This window comes from Chanodichthys erythropterus, chromosome 9 (genome assembly GCF_024489055.1).
Source record: "Chanodichthys erythropterus isolate Z2021 chromosome 9, ASM2448905v1, whole genome shotgun sequence".
Lineage (NCBI taxonomy): Eukaryota > Metazoa > Chordata > Actinopteri > Cypriniformes > Xenocyprididae > Chanodichthys > Chanodichthys erythropterus.
Window position 1 is genome coordinate 29,394,241 of NC_090229.1, and position 16,815 is coordinate 29,411,055.

Here is a 16,815-nt window from a genome sequence, read left to right on the forward strand (position 1 = left end):
TGGTAGAGAAGAATTTGTTAAAAAAATCTTTATTTTTGTTTTGTTTTTGCACACGCAACAGAGCTCGTAATAAAACAAGAATCAACAATGGCTTGGCTTTTCGGAGATGGTGAGAATTGAGGAATTTGAACGGACGCAATGAACGCAGTTCAGTGCTTCTGTGTTTATGTCCGAATGCCGGCTCAGTATTGGCAGAGACTGTTCACGTGAGCACCACGATGCTGCCAATACTGAGCCGGCATTCGGACGTAAACATGGAAGTGCTGAACTACGCTCACTGCGTCAACTGCATACGAGTCTGTAGATTCCGGGTAGAGAAGAATTTGTTGATTAAAGATGTTATTTTGTTTTGTTTTTGCGGACAAAATGTATTCTTGTCGATTCATAACATTAAGGTTGAGGAACTGTAGTCACATGACCATTTTAACTACGTCTTTAGTACTTTCCTGGACCGTGAATGACAGTAATTACAGGTCTTAAGGGTTTGGAACGACATCAGGGTGAGTACTTAATAACAGAAAATTCATTTTTGGGTGAATTAAATAAACCCTTTAAACAGCCTGAGTATAACCACTCCATACAATTTGAAATCTCACTTAAGACCCAGAGAGAAAAAAGTAGAGCGAGAGAGAGACAGGAGGAGGGGGGTGCACCTGTGCATTGTAATCAATCAAAATAAGAGACTGTAAAAGAGCTTTTATTGCTTAATCCAATTAAGCTCTTAACAAGTTCAGATGAGCCTCTCGCTAATGAGTCACTCCACTTCCAGAGCACATTTATCACCCCTTTGCTAATGGAGTCAGAGTCAGCAATGGCCATTCACAACCACATGCCCTATGCCACGTAGTGAATTTTGTGTGAGAACAGAGATATATATCAAATTCTACAAACTTTGACACTTAGCTTTCTTTCTGTGTAATTCTGCAAAAAAACAACTGAAAAGCCATAGAATGTCCATGCCAAATACTGAAAAAGTTGGTGGATAAAATTATTTTGGTTTAAGTTAAAGGAGGAGCAAAGCACGCAGACATATTAGTAGACAATTTATTACAAAAAAATATATACTTTATTTAGAGGCCAAAATTGTTTAACTTCTCTGAGCAGTTCCTTTCATATTGTAATTTTGTGCATAACTCATGTCCAGTTCATAATGTTTATCTCTAACTGCACACATTTACTTAGGATTTAATAAGCAAATTTTGCATTGATATCATCACTGTTGGTTTGATTTTGAATGCCAAATATACCTGTATGCTTACCTTAAGGACTCCAGACGATCAACTTACCTGTCTCCAGCGTCTCCTGTATTCCCCGTGTGCTTCTCCAGCTGTGTGTGAGTGTTCCCCATCTCCAGCGTCCAGTTTATCCAGCGTAGTTCAAGATCAGCATTCCTATGATAACAAGGACAGTATTATCACTCTGCTCTATTCCTATTATCCATTCATCACGTCATACTCACCTGCACAACTGTTTAACACTGCTGGTATCAATAAACATCACTGTTTGTTTTACTCCTGCCTCCGACCCTTCTTTGTTGTAACAGAAGACCGGACCAACAACAGCCGATACCAGCATGAGTCTCCGGGACCCTTTCCAAGAGCTCGTAGACGCTTTGCGTCGAGCACTCACCACTCAACCACTGTCACCGTCACCCATCATTGCTTCCGCAACCACCACTTCCTCACCTTCACCTGTGGTTCACACCAGTCCCATGGCCAAACCAGCTCAGGATCGGCGGAGGATTGCAGCGGATTCCTCCTGCAGTGCGAGCTGGTCCTGGAGATTCAACCGCACCTCTATCCTGACGACACATCTAAAATTGCGTTCATCTCTCAACTGAAAGGCAAAGCATTACAATGGGCGGATTCCCTCTGGACACAAAAAGGGCCTGTTGTTCAGTCATATTCCTCCTTCGTCTCACATTTCGTGAAGTTTTTGGCAAGCCTGTCTCTGATTCTTCTGCTGGTGAGAAACTTTACAATCTAAAAAAAAGATCTATGTCTCTCAATAAATATGCTTTGCAATTCAGAATGCTGGCCGCTGCTAGTGGATGGAACAAGCAAGCCCCCATCACCTCCTATCGTCAGGGTCTGGAACCTAGAGTGCGGCTGCATCTCGTTGCATACAAGGATTCCATCGGCCTCGAACGCTTCATCCAGCTGTCCATCCGCATAGGCTCTCGTATGCAGTCGTGTATCGAAGATCACGAGGGCCAGCCATTCCCTAACACCCTCCTCCGTCGATCCGAACCCGTCAGTCCTCCAGAACCAGCCAGCGAATCCATGCCAGTGGACACTTCCCGACTCTCTTCCGCTGAGCGTCAACAAAGGCTGACCCTGAATCTCTGTTTATATTGTGGTGCTCCTGGGCATATCATATCTGCATGCCCTATCTGTCCTCCTCGTCCCATGGTGAGTGCTATCATTCCCTCCATTAAGAAGATGAAACCACTCACTACTGTTGTAAACCTTACTGCTGCTGATGTATCTGTTCCAGTGGTGGCGCTCCTCGATTCAGGGTCAGCAGGAAACTTCATCTCCGGCTTCCTCTGCAGACAACTCCTGCTCAAAACCACGCCCTCTCCGACCATCTACCAAGTCCACTCCATCACGGGCAAACCCCTGAGCCGAAGAAAGATCAGTCGGTGCGTGGGTCCTCTTCAGTTGCATGTGGGAATATTACATGTGGAAGAAATACACCTGCTGGTTCTGGAGGAATCAACCTCTGACGTGGTTTTGGGGCGTCCGTGGCTAGAGCAGTATAATCCAACCATCTCCTGGCGTACAGGCGAAATCCTGAAGTGGGGCGAAACCTGTTTCTCCAACTGTTTCTCCGATTTTCCTGTCTCCGAGTCTCCTCGTGCAAAAGATCTCTCCATCTGTACCACCTCCATCGAAAGCCCTGTTGAGAAACGTTCCGTGGATATTCCAGCCTGTTACGCCTTCAGTGACGTCTTCTGCCCACAAAGAACATCAAAGCTGCATGGGACTGCGCCATTGATCTGTTACCGGGTGAGCCAGTGCCCAGGGGAAGGATTTATCCCCTATCAGTACCGGAGGAGAAGGCCATGGAGGAATACATCAAAGAGGCACTTAATCAAGGTTACATCCGCCCATCTACTTCCCCTGCTGCTTCGAGTTTCTTCTTTGTGGCTAAAAAGGACGGAGGCTTGCGGCCCTGTATTGATTATCGTGCACTGAACAAGATCACAGTTAAGTTCCGGTACCCCCTTCCTCTCGTCCCAGCTGCCCTAGAACATCTCCGTGGTGCCACTGTGTTCACCAAGCTGGACCTCCGCAGCGCATATAACCTATATATCCGGATACGCAAGGGGGACGAGTGGAAGACCGCCTTCATCACGCCCACCGGCCATTATGAAGATCTCGTCATGCCGTATGGCCTGGTCAACGCCCCCTCCGTATTCCTGCATTTCATACATGAGGTGCTCCAGGAGTTTCTCCATCGATTTGTCCTTGTCTACATAGATGACATACTCATCTACTCCTGGAGCTTGGCCAAATATCGCCACAACGTTGCGGAGGTCCTCCAACGCCTAAGACAGTTCCATCTCTTCCTGAAAGCTGAAAAATGTTCATTCCACAAACCCTCAGTTCACTTCCTCGGTTACATCATCGATCACAGTGGCATCCGGATGGACGAGGGGAAGGTGGAAGCTATCAAGTCCTGGCCCACTCCATCCACAATCAAAGAACTCCAGCGCTTTCTTGGCTTTGCTAACTTATACCGGCGCTTCATAAAGAATTACAGCTCCATTGTTCATCCACTCACCAATCTACTCCGCAACCAGCCCAAATCTCTGTCCTGGACTCAAGAAGCCACCAACGGCTTCGAAGCCCTCAAGAAAGCCTTCACTACCGCTCCCCTCCTTGTCCACCCAAATCCAGATCTGCCCTTCGTCGTAGAGGTGGACACTCCACGATAGGAGTGGGAGCGGTGCTATCTCAGCAGCAGGGGACGCCAAGTAGACTCCATCCATGCGCCTTCTCCCGCAAGCTCAACCCGGCGGAGGGCAACTATGACATCGGTGACCGCGAGCTCCTGGCCGTCAAGCTTGCCTTGGAAGAGTGGAGGCATTAGTTGGAGGGAGCTAAGCACTCCTTCTTGGTATTAACTGACCATAAGAACTTGGAATACCCGAGAGCTGCAAAAAGACTTAATCCCCGTCAAGCACATTGTGTCATGTTTTTCTCCCGATTCGATTTCTCGATCTCCAAAAATGTAAAGGCAGACGCCTTGTCCCGTCTCCATGCTCCAGAGGAAAAGAATGAAGAACCTGAAATAATTCTCCCCGAGTCAATCTTTGTGAGCTCCATCTCCTGGTCGGAAGAGACCTTACCCTCCTCCAATGCCTCCACCAACGCTCTGCCGGGTTGTCCCCAAGGCTTGCAATACATCATAAGGACACAACGCACTCCACTTATTCACTCTGCCCACACGTCACTTGGCACTGGTGGTGCTTCTGGTGGCCCAACATGGCCAACGACGTCAGAAGGTACGTGCAGGGAGTGCGCCATCTCTAAGAGCCCTCGTCATCCCCCAGCCAGCAAGCTCAATCCTCTGCCCATTCCTGAGCAACCCTGGTCACACCTGGGAGTTGACTTCATTACAGATCTCCCAGCTTCTGAAGGCCACACATGCATCCTGGTAGTAGTAGACCGTTTTTCCAAATCCTATCGTCTGATCCCCCTGAGAGGTCTACCTACCACCATGGAAACGGCTGAATTCATGTTTAATCACGTATTCTGATACTATGGTATTCCCGAAGACATCATCTCAGACAGAGGACCCCAATTCATCTTGTGTATGGAAGGCGTTCCTATCACTCCTGGGTGTGACCGTCAGTCTGTCATCAGGTTACCACCATCAGTCGAACGGGCAGATGGAAAGGAAGATTCAGGAGATCGGCTGCTTCCTGCGTACCTTCTGCCACAGCCACCAAGACTCCTGGAACCAGTACTTGGGTTGGGCCGAGTACGCACAGAACTCCCTACGACAACCGACCACCGGACTCACTCCATTCCAATGCGTACTCGGTTACCAATCCCCACTGTTCCCCTGGGACAGGGAACCATCCAATGTTCCAGCGGTTGACTACTGGTTCCGGGAGAGTGAGAGGGTTTGGGACTCAGCTCCCCACCAACTGCAGCGAGCCCTGTGCAGACGCAGGATGACAGCGGACCTTCGGCGTTCCCACGCTCCCTCCTATCAACCGGGACAGAAGGTCTGGCTGTCGACCTGGGACATCAGACTGCGTCTGCCCTGCAAAAAGCTGAGTCCCAGATTCATTGGCCCATTCACCATCACCAGACAGATCAACCCGGTCACTTACCAACTTCAACTCCCTCCACAATACAGAATTCACTCCACGTATCTCTACTATAACCTCACCACCCCTCTGTTCCTCTCTCCACAGAGCCTGACGTGGCAGCCACCGAACCCTCCCTTCCACTCATCCTGGACGACGGTGCAGCCTACGAGGTTCGTGAGATTTTGGACTCCAGGCGCCGTGGTGGTCAACTAGAAAACCTAGTGGACTGGGAGGGCTATTGTCCCGAGGAGCGCTCTTGGGTCCCCAGAAATGAAATCCTCGATCCCAATCTTCTTGAAACATTCCACGCCAGCCACCCTGACAGACCTGCCCCACGTGGAGGAGGGCGGCCACCACGACGTCGGGGTCCTCGGCCCTCAGGAGCGGGCCGTGGGAGGGGGGATATGTTACAGACACGCCAGGCTCCACCGCCAGCCAGTCACAGCGCACCCAATCACCAGAGTACTAATCACCGGCACCTGCACCCCATCAGCACTCATCAGTCACAATATAAAGGACTCACACTCACACACACTCACTGTCTGTCTCGTTCGTATCATACATACCTGTATGCTTACCTTAAGGACTCCAGACGATCAACTTACCTGTCTCCAGCGTCTCCTGTATTCCCCGTGTGCTTCTCTAACTGTGTGTGAGTGTTTCCTGTCTCCAGTTTCTCCAGCGTAGTTCAAGATCAGCATTTCTACGATAACAAGAAGGACAGTATTATCACTGCTGGTATCAATAAACATCACTGTTTGTTTTACTCCTGCCTCCGACCCTTCTGTGTTGTAACACATTGTTGGCGTGTTGCTATTTTGAGGCAACCGAAATGGACTCTGCTATTGACCAACTGAAAAACCTACAAAAATCTGTTTCCTCATTAGAGAAGTGTTCAGTTTTTCCACTTGCAAATTTCCCTATGTAAATGTCGAATCTGCCATGGCGCAACTGGCTTTTAAAGGGAATGGGAGACGAGACTCTGATTGGTTTATAACACGTTAGGCCCAAAACACACCTATTACTCATTAAGAGAATAGGGACAACCCTTTTAGACCATGCGCAGGGATTTTTTTACCTGTCCTTAAACTAGCAAAAGTGGATTCAGACACACTCTAAGTGCACTTGCGCTGTAGACCATGTGCTAAAGATCGTTAAAATAGGGCCCACAATCTTCTTTGAGGAAAAACATTTCAGAGCAATCATTTAATTTCATAATCATAATAAAATATAATGCACATCAGGGTTATTATCATGAACTAAAACTAAAACAATAAAAATATTTTGATTACTTAGAATTAAATTAACATTAACTGAACTAAAATTAAATAACAGACACAGTATTTCCTTGAAAATAAATTCCTGCATAGCGTTACAACAACCCATAATGAAATGACTCTTCACAATAGATAATGCTTTACAATGAACTGTAAGTGTGTAATAAGCTACAAATAACAATTTATCTGTTAAATAAAATACCTTACTCACCTGTTGAGTAATAAAATGGCATATCTGCATAGCTTTTAAAACATTTCAAATTCCTTAATTCTCACCATCTCCGAAAACCCAAGCTAATGTTGATTCTTGTTTTATTACAAGCTGTGTTGCGTTTAAAAGTGGAGTTAAATGGTTAGTTCACCCAAAAATAAAATTTCTGTCATTAAGTACTCATCCTCATGTTGTCCCAAACCCATAACAAACTTCGTTCATCTTTCGAACACAAATTTTTTTATGAAGTTTTTTTTGTTTTTTTTTATGTAATAGAAAGCAACATAATTACCACCATTCAAGGTCCAGGGAAGTACTAAAGACACAGCGTTACAACAACAACTTTAAAAAATAACAACTTTAATCAACAAGTTCTTCTCTACCCGGAATGTACAGACTCGTACGCAGTTGACGCAGTTAACATAGTTCAGCACTTCCATGTTTACGTCTGAACGTCGGCTCAGTATTGGCCTAGACTGTTCACGTGAGTACCACAATGCATACATGTGATGCTGATGCAGGAGCCAGCCAATACTGAGCCGGCATTCAGACGTAAACATGGAAGCACTGAACTGCTTTCATTGCGTCCGTTCAAATTCCTGAATTCTCACCATCTCCGAAAAGCCAAGCCAATGTTGATTCTTATTTTATTACAAGCTCTGTCATGTTCTCTTTTTGCCTGCAGACTCTTCTCTGTCCGCTGTATTTTTAAAAACTGTTGATTCCCCAGACATTGGAGATTTAGTGTGTTCCATGTCAAGTTTTCTCACTCATTGTGACAACTAACTTATGCCACTCCCACACCGTACATGCCAGAGCAACTTTACTCTATTTACGGATATGACAAGCCACACACGGACAAGTGCACACAATTTACCCTGAAAACCATCCCGTCAGGTCTTAAAATATAAACACTTATAACAGGCTTATAATGAATTGAGTAAGACAAAAACATGTTTTGGAAGAAGGATTAATAATGTGTTGACTCATTATTTAAATTTTAATAAATAAAAAAAAATAAAAAAAAATTACATACTGTAGTGTAGGCTACCGTTAATTAAAAATTATATAGACACATTAAAAAAATAATAATAATAATAATCATGAAATGACAAAAACAACAAAATTACTAAAAGGTAACTAAAATTTCAAATGAAATCAAAAACGATAAAAAGTATGTCAGTGATATTAAAGTAACACTGATGCAAACAGACAGAATTTAATTAAGAATAATGTTTAATCTTATGACTGCGGGTCTGAACGATATATCTCTGGGCAATAAACAAAGAGGCTTCAGTAGAAGTTGAAAATAACTATGAAGCGCTAGATCTTCTGAGGATATCTGAGTGTTTACCTGTTTATATGTAGCCTCAGCCCAAACTCATTTAGAATGGCATGAAGCTTGTGGGTAAGCGATCATTCTCAAATCTAATAAAGCAATAAAGTCACATCAGGGTTTACAGAAGAATTTCTCTGAAGGTAATGAGCACCGACATACTTTCAGATGTTCAGATGGAGACACAATACACTTCAGGTCATCTCAGTTTAGTCTAGACCTTTAGCTGCATTAGATCAATTTGATATGTTAAAATATCTTCATGTCAATAAAAAAATGTTTCAAAATTTATTAGACTGTCAATTTTGCCAACTGCATTTTTTAAAGGTCCCAGGAGAACAACAAAAGCAATAAAGCCTCACTTAACTGAAGAGAGAATGCTGCCAACTCTTTGTTGGGTAACAGAGGAAATACAGTACAGTTTGTTTTTAGCTATACTCATCTATAACAAGCACCTTATGACCGGAACTAATTGTGAACCTTGTTTTCAATATTAGAGTGTACTCGAAAATAGAATCTTCAGATTCCTTTGACAAAACTTTATATTATTCATTTAAGACAGCCTAAGAGGATATATTCTTGTGCGATGCACGCATTTTTTTCTTTTTCTTTTCAGAAACACTTCCAGAATAGTTTTAAATGGGTCACGGGTAGAGACAAGTATAATATGAGGTTAGACTTTATTTTGGTAGTCCACTTTGCAGAACCTGATTCCATTGAACTAATCAGATCTGAGGGACAAGTTTACAGTTTATGCTTCTAAATCAGTGTTATTCACCTGTCATTTTCCACTGATCAACAGAATACGTTGACCCAGGAACTCGCCTAACTCAGCAAAATCAGGACGTGCATACACTCTACAAACTATGAGTAACTTTGCAACTACGTGTCAACTAACTCTTAGAGTATTAGTAGACTGTTAGGTTAGGGCTTAGGGTCAGTAGAAGAAGTTGACATGCAGTTGCAAAGTTACTTATAGTCAGTAGAATGTCGGTTGGGGGACCTTCAAATAGTGTTAGCAGATATTAAGCAGACAGTCTAATACTCTAATGACTGGCAGTTGACATGTAGTTGCGAAGTTACTTATAGTCAGTAGAATGTCTAAAGTGGACTATCAAAATAAAGTGTTATCTATATCATCTGGGTAACAGTCAAAATCTAAATAATCTATCTAGGTGTGACGCAACTATTTTCCAGGGACAAGCAGTTTGTCTGGTCACACTAAATGTAAAACTGCAACAAAACACAATCATAGCATGTGGAAGACTGTTATTGTTTAATACACAGCTATGCAGAGGCAATTAGATTTCTATAAACCATTGAGATTTCACCTTGGACCCAGCAGTGGCAGCCAGGGGGGAGGGTGATCAGATTTATATGGAATATGCATCTTTTTAATTTTAATTGTATTGAATGCACACTTGTAGTATACTTCAAATCTTAAAAGCATTTAATTTTTTATTTTTTATTTATTTATTTATTTTAAGTTGACTATAGCACATGTACACTCTTGATGGTGTAAAATAGTACCAAATTAGGGTTCTTCGGCTTGTAACAATAGTATAACCCAATTTGGTGTTAAATAGAACCCTAAAAAAAGACATGATTGGTAGGAAACCAGTTAGAAATTGAATGTCAGTCTGTGTGATTTAATGGCTGAGCTCCAGAAAAACAGTAGAGTTGGCAGTTGACAGTTACAGATTTGACAAACAAAAAGGCGAGAATAAAGAACCCTAAACTCTAACACAAAGAACCATTTCAGCATATAATGGGTTCTTCAGGATGATACAGTTCTAAACAGAACTGTAACTATATGTAAAGAACCATCTTTTTTTAGAGTGTAAGTAAAGTGTAAAGTACTTGATTATAATTATAATCTTTTGTGTGTTCTTCAATATTACATTTAAAGTTAATATATATTTGAATGTACTAAATTGCAACATCAACATTACAACATTACAATTGTGTAATTACAAATACGTTACGTAAAACTTTTAATAGAAATTATATTAAAGTATATTTTAGTTTAACATAAATGCTTGTCTGTGCATTCAGCAGCACCTTATTTCAAAGACAATAGAAGTAATTATTAAATTAATTAAGTTCTACTTAAGTGGGACAAAAAAGCAGACTTATGTTCAACTTATCGCATTTAATATTAAACCAGAATACATTTTCATTTAATTTCGATTAACATGCAATTAGGTGTCATTTAGTCATTTAGGCCCAGTTTCACAGAAAGGACTTAGACTAAGCTAGGATTAGCCTTAGTTTAATTAGGGCATTTAAGTAAATTTTATAAACGTGCCATAGAAAATAACATTACTGGTGTGTATCAAGAGACAAACAATGACACCAACATATTTTAAGATACAATCTAACATATTTTAAGGACAAGCTTAAGCCTTGTCGGTGAAACCAGGGGTTAAAGTATATTATTTTGATATTTTATTATTATTATTTATTTATTTATTTTAAAGTTGGCAGAAGTGTACTACTTCTTCACAAGGGTTTGTAAACAAAAAAACATGCTTAAGTGTTGAGTGATGTGAATAAAACAAGATAATGTCAGACAGAAAGGAGGAAAAAGACAGAGGAGGGAAGGAAGTACTTGATGACAAAGACCTTGGTGACTACTCTGCCCAGATTTTCGCAGCTGAATGGCATGCCAGGCATTCGTCTTGATTGTTCTTCCTGGTTGTGGCCGGGTTGGCGTGAGTCGCAGGCCAGATAAGCATCTATTATTTTTAGTGCTGAACAACGGCCCCTAGGGAGCTGGTATCCTGTTCATATCGGCAAACACTGCAACAGAACACAGTAGAATGTGATAATAGAAGATACTCAGCAACAGGTTGGATGTGATATCAGTGGGATGACTAAAAACATGAAAGACTTTGCAGCTGTTCTCTAAAAATAATGGATTTGTGCTTTTGTTTAATGTAGCTAATGCAACACAATTTATAAATGTATCCCAACTTTTTATGGAGAGACGACCCACCCCCCAGCCCTCCAAAAAAATGTGCACCTGTGGATTAAAATATCAAAAGTTGTAGTGCATATAAAATATAATATTTTTTTAAATAAATTGTAATTTATTTTTTTATTGGTTTATTTATTGGGAGGCAAACTACCTCTAATTAAAGAAAAAAACCCTAATAGGTAGACAAGCACTATCATCCATCTGTTTGACTCCAACTAATCTAAGCACAGCATGATTGACAGAGCCTTAGCCTTGTGACTGAATTCTTAACATACGACAACATTTCTGAGTTTCTTTGAACACCAGGACAATGCAGTAAAAGATGGGTATGAACAGATAGCTTAGTCTGAACAGGCCTGTCTGGTTGGCCTGACTATACTGTCAGGGTGAGATGGTGACGAAGACAAGACAAGACATGACCAAAACACTGGATAATTTTGTTTTTGTAATATAAACACACACATATATATATATATACACACACACATATATATATATATATATATATATATATATATATATATATATATATATATATATATATATATATATATATATATATATATATATATATATATATATATATATATATATATATATATATATATATATATATATAAAAACATACACATTTTTTTAAAATCCTTTTACTCTTAATTTATCTCTTGATTGAATTAAACTAAGTGTTTGCACTTGCAACATCAAGTTCAGTTCCCAAGAGAACACACATACTGATAAAATGTATACTTTAAACACTGCAAGCTGAATTTGATACAACAGTCTGCCACATGAATAAATTAAATCACAATAATTGTATAATTTTATAATATAATTATATTACAATTTAATAATTTAAATATAATATTAAACACACTGTAAAAAAAAAATCATGATTTGTTATCACAACATTTTTTTCTTTTTATCAAATCAACTTAATTAATGTAGTTCAGATAATATAATATTTTGAGTTACTGTTTATTAAAGGGTTAGTTCACCCAAAAATGAAAATAATGTCATTTATTACTCATCCTCATGCCGTTCCACACCTGTAAGACCTTTGTTAATCTTCGGAACACAAATTAAGATATTTCTGTTGAAATCCGATGGCTCAGTGAGGCCTCCATAGCCAGCAATGACATTTCCTCTCTCAAGATCCATTAATGTACTAAAAACATATTTAAATCAGTTCATGTGAGTACAGTGGTTCAATATTAATATTATAAAGTGATGAGAATATTTTTGTTGTGCCAAAAAAACAAAATAATGACTTATTTAGTGATGGGCGATTTCAAAACACTGCTTCATGAAGCTTCGGAGTGTTATGATTCTTCTGTGTCGGAATTTTCATTTTTCAACTAACCCTCTAAACCAATCGCCTTCATTGTATTAACTCAAATTTTTTAATTTAAATCAACTCAAAATTTTAAGGCAACAAGGTAACTTACTTTAAGTTAAACCACAAATACTTTTTTTTTTTACAGTGTGTATTTAATCAACATTTTTTAAAAGATTTCCTTTTGGTAGGTTCACTGACAGATCTCTTGTGATCTAGTTATAATGTAAAATGTTGTTACAGTTACAATTTTAATGTTGTTAATGTTGTAACAGATTAACTTCAGTTTAGACATTAATATTATATGCGTTTCGTTATTTTGGGGCATATATTATTGCATGTACGTTGACCTGATGTCTATTTCTGATGTGTGACAGACAAGATAAAAAAGTGTTTTATGTTTGTTGATTGTGTACTTGTTGGATAGATATAGAACGAGAGGGGGTGTGTGTGTGTGAATATTGGGAGTGAGGCACTCTTTAAAACTCCACCCCTCTTGGGTGAAATGTGACGGCAAGTACAGCATGCTGAACACTAAAAAACAGAGAGAGAGAGAGCATTATCAGAGAGCGAGAGTGCTTAACCACTGTTGACTGTCGGCAGTGTCACTGCTCCTTTGAGCTTTTGGCAGTAGAGGCACCTCCACACACACGCGGCGGTAACACGCTGACTGAACCTCCTCCACTTCAGCTCAAACTCCACTTCAGCGGACTACTTCAACAGGATGGCTGCTTATCTGCCTTTTCTCTGGTGGTTTCAAGAGCTTTTCTAAAAGTTCAAATGTTTTTCCCCCATCTCTCTTGGACCAGTTTTAACTCAGAATAAAAGGGGCTTTTTGTTTTTTTTTTTCCTCTTACATCTGCAGTTCAGATGTGTGGAACATGGCATATATGTTTGCTTCAAAAGCCACAGGACAGCTGGATGTGCACGTTTTTTTTCAGCATGACTGAAGAATATATGAAAAGGAATTGATGCTGTTGTTCAAGATTTGGAGATACGGTGGTATAAAATGCAAGATTAAATACATTATTGTCATGGTATCTCAATCACTTCTTTGAAGACTGAATAAATGTTTTGAGCACCTTTTTGTTGCTGCTTGTTTCTGATATCCAGTTCGAAAAATTGCATATCTTGATCTCTGAATACTGAAACATGGAAAATCTGACAACCACCACTCAGGTACCCACTACGAAGTCAAGTGAACATCCTGAGGAGTTTCATCTGTTCATCATGGTCATGATGATTATCATCGTCATGATTATCGTCGTGGGCAACCTTCTGGTCATCATCTCCATAGCACGAACCTCCCATCTGCAGACCACGACAAATATCTTCATCATGTCGTTGGCGTGTGCTGACCTTATAATGGGGGTGCTGGTGGTGCCACTGGGTGCCACGATTGCTGTGACAGGGGAATGGCAACTGGGTAACACTGGGTGTAATTTATGGACATCAGTTGATGTTTTATGCGTCACCGCCAGTATAGAGACCCTTTGCATCATTGCGGTGGATCGGTATATTGCGATCACGCGGCCACTGCGGTATAAAGTGCTCCTGAATAAGTGCAGGGCTCGAATTATAGTTTGCGTTGTGTGGCTGGTCTCAGCTCTTGTCTCCTTCGTACCCATTATGAACGAATGGCATTTGGTGAAAAATATGACAGAAGAGGAAAGTCGCACCAAAAAAAGCTGTGATTTTGAATCAAACCTGGGCTTTACTATAATTTCATCAGTGATTTCATTTTACATCCCACTACTCATCATGATTTTTGTCTATGCACGTGTCTTTCTCATTGCCACAAGACAGGTACAGCTAATTGACAAGAACCGTCTGAGGTTCCAAAATGAGTGCATGGGAAGTCAGATACAGACGGCGATTCATGGCAACAACAACTTGCCTTCGATGTGCAATAACGTTGGAGGGACAACGGCAAGGCGGAAAAGTTCCCGCAGGCGACCGTCAAGATTAACCGTTGTAAAGGAGCACAAGGCCCTCAAGACCCTTGGCATCATCATGGGCATCTTCACACTGTGCTGGCTGCCTTTCTTTGTGGCGAACATCATTAATGTCTTCAATCGAGAAGTGCTGGACAAGAACGTTTTTCGTTTCTTAAACTGGTTAGGCTACATTAACTCTGGCCTCAATCCTATCATCTACTGCCGAAGCCCAGAGTTTCGTGCGGCCTTCAAGAACCTCCTTGGCTGTCCCTGGATACCCTCGATGAGAATGAACTTCCTTTACAAAGAGCTTCGGACTCGATGCCCCTGCTTCATGGGGTCAGCGGAGCCAGGAATGCCTGGATCATTCCAGAAGCCCCCAACATCGCCCGAGACACTGCCTGGGGATGGGAGCAGCCAGAGCAGCTATAGGAGCGAGGAGCCGTCGCCAGGACCACCACACTCCAATGGCAGCATGTTTTTTAGTGATTTCTCCGAACCGGAGACGGAGTTGTGAGTCTCGTTCTCTTCTTACTTTTGTGCTGTCAGGTGTATAATATATAGATAAAAAGTTTTACACTTTCTTACTTTACCTTGCTTATATTTATTTTAGTATTCACAATGTGTCTGATCAATTTCCCAAGAAGTTCAGAAGAGCAAAACTGTATGTACTTCTTGATTTTGTATGTCAGTATTAGGTCTGTATTGACAAATGACTGAAATCAATTCCCCTGAATCAATGTCAGTAGGGGCAGATTGCTCAATATCACGTCCTGTGAATTTTAAACCTGCTGTAATCAGGTGACCTAAAGTTGTGAATGCGCTTGCGGCGACTTTTCTCAGGGGGGATATAGCCCTGTGAGAAGTGCGTCAAGGTTGAGCAGGGCAATGTTGAAGTTGTCTCAGATTACAGAGTGAATGGATGTGTACAACATTTCACGCAAAAATGAACAACTTGTTATGTTACTGCTTATGGTGGAATGTAAAACAGCCAGATGAAGTTTGTGTAGGGGGGAAAAAAATACAAGGTTTAAGCTCATAATTGCTTGTGTTTTCTAGCTGGAATAGAAAAACAAGAAGGCCAGTTAAACCTCATGCAGATGAAGGTTCCCCAGGAGAGCTACAGCTCTTAATGTTCATAAGCAAAACTGGCATGAGGAAGAATTTTTGCTCTGGTTTGAACATTTTGGCATTATCTTTAAAAGAACGCATGTCAGCAGAAAGGTATGAGGAATGGAACAGTACACAAGCTCTGATATGAAAGAGAAAACATGTGCTCTAAATCTAGCTCTTTCTCTTAAATGCCCAAGAGAACTGGCCATCTTAAAAGAGGCAGAATTGCCCTTTTGTTGATTTTGGTTGGACTTTAAATGGTTGATAATGATTAAGTAGCTTCTTTATACAGTATATATGAAAAAAGTCTCTTTACTTGTACAAGTATGAAAAACAGAAACTGAAAAATATGAACATAAAATATATCCATCTCAAAAATACTCATGACACCACTACATATTTTTGTTTCTTTTGAGTGTCATCTTGACGAATAGCAGTAAGAATAACGGTGCATTCTCTAGATATCAAAAATTGAAAAAAGAAAAAAAAAAAGAGAGAGACACCACGTAAAGTTTATACAAATGTTGATTTAACCCCCATCCCACAGCACACAGCTTTTAATATTTATCTCCAATTTCATACAGATCTAAATTTCTTCATCCAGACCAAAAAAAAAAAATAATAATAATAATAAGGATATACAAACACTTCAATATTGTTTCGTTTCATAACGCATTTAGAATATTTTCCAGTCTGTCATGTTTATAATGTAAATAGTGATCCGATAATTGTAGGGTTTTCTCCAAACCATGTGGTAGTTGCTTTAATAACTCACTGGAAGTGGCCAATTTTAAGATGTTTTTGTGGGTTTTCATTTGTACAAACTCAGAGCTTCTGCAACAGAGGAAATAAATACACTACATTAAATATTTCCTAACAACAACAAAACATTTACAGTATAATGTTTTATAACTTTCAGTTTAAAAAAAAATGGTGTCAGTGCTCTGAATAAACGTCACAGATAATAACAAATGGTAACACTTTAGTTTAGGGTCCAATTCTCGCCATTGACTAGTTGCTTATTAGCATCATTATTACTATATTGGCTGTTTATTAGTACTAATAAAGCACATATTAATGCCTTATTCTGCATGACAATATTCTACATCCCTTAACCCTTTAACACGTACGATCACACCGGTGTGATCAGTCTTGTCTGGTCCCAGGAGCGTACGATCACACCGGTGTGATTAGAACGTTCAGCGCATCGCGTGATCAACTGCCAAATTCAAATGTGCGCGCGCGCTTTGGCTGGCGCTAAACCAGAGACGGACACACGCAGCGCTTTTCATATCACAT

At 40.6% G+C, this 16,815-nt stretch overlaps 1 protein-coding gene across 1 annotated transcript in view; it reads left to right on the plus strand.

The window, feature by feature from the left end:
* The first annotated feature begins 13,131 nt into the window (after positions 1-13,131).
* adrb3a (adrenoceptor beta 3a) overlaps positions 13,132-16,815 on the plus strand; it is a 29,036-nt gene continuing 25,352 nt past the window's right edge. Inside the window, exon 1 of the mRNA XM_067395254.1 lies at positions 13,132-14,916. Within this exon, the coding sequence (XP_067251355.1) occupies positions 13,619-14,916 (1,298 nt within the window). The 5' untranslated portion in view covers positions 13,132-13,618. The remainder of the gene's footprint in view (positions 14,917-16,815) is intronic.